Source organism: Antedon bifida, chromosome 7, assembly GCF_963402885.1.
Source record: "Antedon bifida chromosome 7, ecAntBifi1.1, whole genome shotgun sequence".
Lineage (NCBI taxonomy): Eukaryota > Metazoa > Echinodermata > Crinoidea > Comatulida > Antedonidae > Antedon > Antedon bifida.
The window spans coordinates 17,837,801-17,846,346 of record NC_136232.1 but is presented as its reverse complement, the minus strand read 5'-3'; the positions used below and the strand labels follow the sequence as shown (position 1 = coordinate 17,846,346).

Here is an 8,546-nt window from a genome sequence, read left to right as displayed (position 1 = left end):
TTTATAGTCATCTTTATTTTATGCCTATTGATATAATGATTTTTTTTATATTAGTTGAATGACAATTGAATGAATTTCTCCAGTTGATAGAATAGGACATTCAGGTTTCAATGAATGAATAATTCTCCCCATTTAACGAACATACAAAACAATAATTTTATAGCACACTTTCTACTGTTTTTAAATTAATCTGCCGCTTCCATCTGAAATTGAATGTTGGCCGCTCTCGTTTTGGCAGTGGACAAGAGGAGAAGGTTATATACAGTATTAATTGGGCATTATAACCAACAAAATTCTCAAGTTTACCAAAAGCTTACTGTCACGCCGGTGTGCAATACTATACTTGAAATGGAAGAAAATGATCCACAGCATGCAATACAAAATCAACCAATCAAATTGGTGTTTATATGAGTAGTCAATAATGAATTTTCTAATACTAAAGTAACATTTTATTTTATGAGTTTTATCAAAAGGTTTACAGTCTTTTTTTTTCATGGCCAGACTATTATAAATTTATACTACTGTACCTTTATTGCGTTAGGACTTTCCATAATTATGTAAATGAATATTTAGATACTTTTTATTTCAAATGTTATCCCATATCTAATGTATTGTATGTGTGCTTTTGAAAATAAATGTCAGGTCAAGCTACATAATTGTTAGATATGGTGTATTCTTATATATATTATTGCTGGCAGTTTAGGCATAATCCTGGCAAACATAAATTATCCATTTATTTTACCATTTACATAAGTTTTAAATTTAAATTTGCAAAGAAGGTTCACGATTCAAATAATGGTCAAACTCCACTGCCAAAGACATATTTATGTGTCTTTTAATCTCGCCCTCTAAAACTTATCCTTGGTTTTCAATTACGACAAACTTCCTCTGAGTATTATTGTCCCACTGTTAACAGTGCGGTGTACACCATCGGGTCTATCTGTCCTCTTGCTTGGTCTATTCATAAGTCATTAATAAAGTTTCGGCCTGGCTTAATTTCGCCTGCAGTTTACTAGGTTTAATAAATGGTATTACTTCAAACAATTTTATCTAAGGTTGCTTTTTAAAATGTGGTTTTATTCATTCTTTTTTTTTATTTGTAAGAAAGTTTATAACAATTTGTGATTAAATTATTTCACATTCCAGTTCAATGCCAGTAATCGTTTCTAATGTACATGTATGATTTTATAAAAGCAATATTTATAACTGTATTTTAGAATGTACTATGGCATTTCATACAGTTTTTAAAATCTGGTAATCTATTATGACACTTTGGTCACTATTGCAAATGTACCATAATACATAGTTACTCAAAGTCACTAAATTATTATTATTGTGATGAAAGGTTTAAACCTCATCATTTTCTTCCTTTTTAATTATTTTATAATGAAGATGAATATTTTGTTTGAGTATGGTCATCAAGATTGTTACCTGCCATGTATATATATGCTTGTATTTGAAACCCTTGAAAGCCTTTGGTAGTTTAGACAGTGCATGTGCAATAGCCCGATGTTGTGTATAGTACTATACACAAGACATGCCGTGTTAATAATAAAATATAAATGTCTTTTTTATAAATCATTATTTACGTTTGTTATGTAAACCTTTCAAGTAATGTATCTTAAGAAATGAAAATAAATCAGCACATACAGACTTTCAATTGTTTTAGTATTTTTTTGATTGTTTAATAAACAAAACTAATAGAAAAACAACAGAAATCAAATGTGTGGTTTCAGCTAACCAGCTAATGTAATTTTATTGCTGAATCCAAGTACTGGGTTTGAAATAAAATGTTTATCGATACCAGTACAGCAAGTTCCCTTATAGATTATTAACTTAAAATTCTCTTTTAAATTTTATTTGAAGTTAAAATATTACTTTCATTAAATATATTATAATACTACTGTATCTCTTCCATCGGTAAAAGTACATATTGTCATGTAATATTTAAATGTATATAAAGCCATCATACAAGTACACCACGAACATTCTTGCAGAAACTAATTCAATTTAATTTCAAAGAAACAATGCTACAACAAATACCTACCAGTTTTTATCAGAACTATACATTACAATTATTATGTAAAGGGAAAATTTAAAAAATGCAAGCTGCTAAAGTTTTACCAGGTTGATGCTATAATAAAGACTTTTTCTTTAATGTAACCATTAATGCAGTCAGTGCCCCAGTGAGAATCATTCTTTTTAAAAATGTGTAGAAACCTGAAGCTGTTGGAGCATTTCTCTCTAAAAATGTTGATTTCAATGGTGCAGCTGGTATTTCCTAGAAAATAATACAAATTTATATCAATGTGTTTATTAAAAGAAGATTTAAAAATGAGTTTTAGGTTGTTAGGTTTGAAAAATATGCATTGGAAACCTTTACTGCTCGAATGAATGCATTGCCCATTCAGAGGCTCTCTATTCTTACATTATTCATAAATGTATAAATTACGATATAAAATTGAAACTTAACTACTAATATCGGGACTAATATAGTGTAAATGTGTAGATAAAATCATATTAGGCCGGTGGCAAGAGGCGGGAATCATCACCCAAAAGGGGACAAATTGCCATCCAACTCTTCTAGACTAGAATTTTCCATAGATTACGAATGTGAAAGGTAATCGATCAGGATAGCGAAGCGTTTTCGAGATATAAAGTTAAAGTTGACCAATTATCACAATGTATTATGTATATGTATCGATATAAATTTACGTAAGGGCAAAATTCGGTAAATCGCACGTTACTTCTAGAATTTTTACTTAATGGTAAATAAAGTTGACTCATACGTTCGGCACTGATTTTAACCACCTAATGTAACCTTGTTTACTAATTAAGTTGAGTTAGATAATTATTTATCCCCATAGACAATTCGTTAACCACAGAGGATTGTCCACCATCCACTGTCTGATTGATATTTACCACCATCTAGTTTCAGGTGCAGAGAAGCCTAAAAACATTAGCACAATTTTGCTAACTGATTTTTCCAAGGCGTTCGAGTTAGTTGACCATCAAATCTCAGTCACTAAACTACTCGAACTTGGGGCACCTCCCAACTCGTACAGTGGGTGGTGGACTTCCAGACGGAAAGAAAATAAAGAGTTCGATATAAAAATTCGTACTCTGATTGGATTGAGTTGATGGGTGGAGTGCCCCAGGGTACTTCATTGGTCCCATAGCATTTTTAGCTATGATCAATGACGCTCTAGTTAACATCAATAATAACAAAATTAAAGTGTGGAAATATGTAGACGACCACACACTTGGTGAAAATAGGTATTAGTGGTGATACATCGATTCAAACTAGTTTAGACACTCTGTTTGAATGGAGCATTAATAATAAACTTAAACTAAATCCAAATAAATGCCTTGCAATGCATATCAATTTTAGTAAACATATATCCCCCTATCCTGATTTGCATATATCTATATCACTCTTTGGCTGTAGTACAGGAAGTTAAATTGTTAGGTGTAATCATTCAAAACAATTTAAAGTGGCATAGCCAGGTAGATAACATTTGTATTAAAGCTAACAAGAAAATGTTTATGATGCGCAAGTTGAAAGAAGCAGGTCTTAATAGTAATGAACTTATTTATGTTTACAAGGGTTATTTGAGACCCTTTGTGGCATGCAGGTCTTACGCAGGGACAGGTGAATCAGGTGGAAAAGATTCAGAAGCGTGTCTGCAAGATTGTGATGGCAAAGAGTATACAACATACTCTGATTCTCTTGCCATTTTAAATCTTGAACCACTCCACACTAGAAGATGGCACACTTGCAAGGTTTTTGCCTCTAAAGCACACGCCTCTGGTCAATTCTCCACCTGGTTCCCTGCCCCTCAGTATAGATCCTGCATGACCCTTAGGCATAATCGTAAAGTGGAAAATTATAGTTATAAAACAAAACATTTCCAGACAAGTCCAGTTCTTTTATGGTTGAACTTTTGAACAAACTTCAATTTATTTATTTTTTTGCTTGTATTATTTGAGGTAACTGCAGTTACTTATTCTTATTCATATATTTATATATAGTTGAAAACAGAAAAAAATGGAAACAAATTGTGGAAAGCGTAATGTTGGAAGACGGAAAACGTTAACAACAACAACAGTTGATAGTGTTGTCTATAGTTTAAATTTTTGTTATTGTGTTATACATATGCAATTCAGCCATGTGCTGCCATGTATGTATTGTACTTCTAAATGTGAATTTTTGAATAAATATACCGAGATATTATTGACGATTAAAACAAATTGAGGTTTAACGATTTGCTCCAAATAGAGGGGATTTCCGATCGTGGTATACACTCTCTAATGGATGTTGATGCTGAAAAATACCTCCACACAATAATAATAATATCTCCTTCTACGATAATTGTTTTTAATAGCTGAAAATTGGTTAAACAGTTCGAGTACAGCATGATAATGTTGGAGACAATCCCATTTTCTTTAAAAAATACAATTTTGATAGATTTAGTATACGTTTATACAAACGTATTGCTTGGCGATGAATGGAACATTCCAATCTCTCACTCTCCCAGATTATCTTTAAGATAAACTTAAAACCTTTGACAATAAAAAATACATAAACCATTTTTTGTCGCCATTTGAAGTGCAAATTTCTTACTGCGAGTGTAAACTTTATTACTCACAGTTGCTTCTCGTTAATTGTATCAATTAATAATTACAACAAATATAAACGTCAGAGTGGTGTACAGTTACATGTACTTTACTATTTCCATCGACTATGACAGTGACAGTTTCAACAAAGTATTGTTTAAATTTGACTCAAGTAATTCCCAGGGTGCTAATTTTAGTTGACTACATAAATCACCATGTCTATTTATTCGTTCATGCAAACGAGTCCACTTTTTTTCTTAGTCCAGCCCCAACCTTAGAGTTTCATATTTCGCAGTAAAAGGCATTTTCCAGGGACTTGTCTTGTTTCAGATTATTTCGAAGTATAAGTCCAATTTGGTTTTATAGGTAAGTTCTATGATTGGTCAATATTGACATTTCACAAGGTTGATGAATAGATACATGTAATGTAAATTTATATATTGTTATTTCTTTATTTTCTTTATTTTATTTTTTTTTTTTCTTCCGTGTTGTTTAAATCTTGTCTTTGTTTGGGCATGTCTGCCACAAGCTTTTTGCTTTTTTGAACATGCCTTCTTCAATCATATTACCTTTCTTTACACCATTTTGTATACTGTTTTTATTTAAAGAAAATAAATGTTACTTTGAATTGAATTGAAAAAATCATAAAAATGTCCAGATTCAGAAAATTCTGGTCTAGAAAAGTTGTATGGCCATTTGTCCCCTATTGGGTGGTGATTCCCCTCTCCTGTCTGCCACCGGACTATGGACTGAAGGTGGCATATTTAAGTGTGTGCATTCACCTTTGATTCTGGTTCATCTTGCCATATTTCTTCTTTTCTGATTTTGCCTTCCTTATACAGTATCTGTTAATACATAAAATGATCATAGAAGTACGCATATACTGTATTACTATTTAATCAAGTAACTGCCAACTTACCAATAGTTATGCCTAATAAAAAAGCTCATCAATCTGTGTTTTTCACAGCATTTGACACTTTTTTTCCTCTACTTATTTTTGTCAAGTTCGAATTTTTGCTTTCATGTGTTTATTGATACCATAAGGAAATTTTTCAACTTGGTGCCTAAATTTTAACACATTTATCACCCATTGGGGGTGCTTTGAAAAATGACCACATATGTTGTGACTCACCCACCTTATATCTCGGCAACCGCTAACTGTATACATTTCATTTTAGTTTCAAATTACTCACAATAATGTTTATATTTGCTCTAATAAAAAAGTTTGTTGAAAAATGGCGGGAAAAGTCATTTCTGGGTTTTTGACCTCTGACCTCTTAATATTATATCTCAATAACTGCTGGTCATACAACTAAATTGATCTTAAATTGTTCGTAAGCTCTGTTTTTCTATTTGCTCTAATTAAGTATTAACAAATCACAATATATACTTGTTACATACTATAGTTTTATTTGTGATTTGATGAATAAAATGTATTTGTATTTATATAAATAGGTAATTTTGACCCTTGACCTTGTATTATCATATCTTAATTACGAATGCCCATTCAGCTTTAAAAATAGTGCCAAATTGTTCGTAACATGTATATTTAGGTTATATGCATGATATGCATATAACCTCTTGATTCTGTCAGGATCTTTATTTATTTATTTATTTATTTATTTATTCTTTCCTTAGCACTATTTTGTCCGTGAATTATCTTGGCATCAGTTTCATCTAGCTAAGTCAATTTTTCAGAGTATATTCCTTATGGCCAGGAATCGATGTGGTTATGTTTTCACGGTGCGCAATCATAAATTACGCGGTCTACGCACGATTTAATGAAATCACGTTTGTAATCATATCTTCACAAGCATGAATCACTTTTAAACAAAATTTGGTACTCATAATTTTCAGGTCATATTTCATCATATGGCAATATAATTACGTGCGTAGCGCATATAACACATGCGTACGCGCGCTTAAAAGTTTTAAAATTGTCAACATTTATTTTCGATGAAATTAGAGTACGTTTCAGGCAATTTTAAGCGTTTAAAAAATTGCCATGAGTGCGCAGAATTTTGCACGCGCACTGCGCGTTAAACGTTAATGCGCACTCTTTTTGCCCGATTTCTGTTTTACAACCTTTCTTTAATAATATCATCATATTTGATTCACTTTTCAACTCGAAATTGCGTTATACAAGCACGTCAAAAGTGACAGGCTACGCACGTATAAGTTAACAAAATAGTGAAAATATGCTAAATTTTAAAATTAATATACATCGTCAGAATGCTGGGGAACACCTATTTTTTATTTCATTTTCTTGAAGTGTATGTATCATATGTATGATTTATTATCAAATTAAGAGAACAAAAGTTGATTAAGTCATCATTAATTGCATATTGAATTAAAAAAAATTAATTTCGACAATCAAACAAATTTTGACATTTTCTTAGGCCGAAATAACAAACTTAACATTAACTTTCTTTCTTAAGAAGTTCATATATTAAAGTTAAAAGTATATAGTTTGACAGTGCATCATTTTTTTAAATTGTTTAAGATGTCATCATAGTAACAAATTATAATTCATTGCGGTATGTAATAATCTATCTGCACCAAAGTGGCTACTGAATGGTAAATACACAAAGAAATCTTTCTACAAGTTTTAGTCAGTTGTGTATGGCTCGCTCGTCTATGCGCGTGTCTATGGCATTCAAGGTACCGAGATCGAGCCTCACCTTGGGTAACGAAACGAAATAAGATTTTTTTTATTATTCGTATTGTTTGTTCAATTGTATTTCTTAGTGTATAGATTATACACATGATTTATAATGAAATCTAATGTAACTTATGTCTTTATTATTATGTAACATTATTATGACATTATACGCAGAGGGATCTTTGATCGGATTGTGGTACCGGCTATTGTATTTGCGTTAGCAAGATACTATCACATATTATAAATAATTAAAGATTCTGAGAAAATCAATCAATCAATATATCTTTTACAAATCAATTATTTTTATTTAAATCAATGCATATAACCTATAATTCGTCATAGTGACGAATTAAATCTAGTTCTATTTATTATTATGTGAAATTAAAATGGCATATTCAACAAACAATTGTTTTAAAATTATTTTTAAGAGGGATAAAATATTTTAATTACATAGGCCTATGTAAATGTAACTTAAGATTAAAGCTAGAAAATAAGCAAATAATAGGAGTAAGAAAACAATTTTTATTATTATTTATTAGTTTTACATTCAATTGTATAATATTTAGGATATACAGGTCTCAATCCAATTAACGACCACTTTTTGAACCCATATTTTAGTGGTTTTTAGTAGCTTCTGTCTCCGATTTGATTCCTCCAACTAAAGATCGGCGCTATAAGTGGTCAATTAAATTACATAAGAGGCAAATTAAATATCAGAATGGTTGTTTTGCTCCCTAATGGGTGAGGGTAAAATGTAATCAGGTTGGTTGTTTTTGTCAATCTTTTTTTCATTGTCTGTATTTTGTATATTGTTTGATTTTCTTTTAACTTTCAGAGGCTGTTCTACCCTAAAAATGCATTAATTTTAAAAGTTTATTTTAATGTGGTCTTTAGTTGAGAGAAAAATTTAGAGAATGTTCAGTACCCCCAAACCATGGTCTAATTAGGAGTAGTTTTAAATTGCAATAACAATTGATTAATTGACAACAACAATATATTGCTGAACAATTCTGTTTTAATTTCATCACAATCGGAATATGAAAACTTCACTTTCTTATGACCGGTAATTTTAAGTAGTTGGTAATATTATTTGAATTATCATATTGGCTTGCCACCTCCTTGTAAATCTATAGAATATTAAATTATGCATTTGACTATGTATTGTATGTTGTTACAACAAACATGTTTTTAATATATGGCTATAAGCAGTGGTTTCTTCATAAATCTCCTTAATTATCGATGTGATTATATTTAAAGACCCCTTCCC

General features: G+C 30.8%; 1 protein-coding gene across 1 annotated transcript in view; it reads right to left on the bottom strand.

Annotated features, from left to right (window-relative positions):
* Positions 1-1,362: 1,362 nt before the first annotated feature.
* Positions 1,363-8,546, bottom strand: part of LOC144848623 (amine oxidase [flavin-containing]-like) — a 62,542-nt gene continuing 55,358 nt past the window's right edge. Inside the window, exons 14-15 of the mRNA XM_078705441.1 lie at positions 5,400-5,462; positions 1,363-2,281 (exon numbers count right to left, since the gene is read on the bottom strand). Coding sequence (XP_078561567.1) covers positions 2,135-2,281; positions 5,400-5,462 — 210 coding nt within the window. The 3' untranslated portion in view covers positions 1,363-2,134. The remainder of the gene's footprint in view (positions 2,282-5,399; positions 5,463-8,546) is intronic.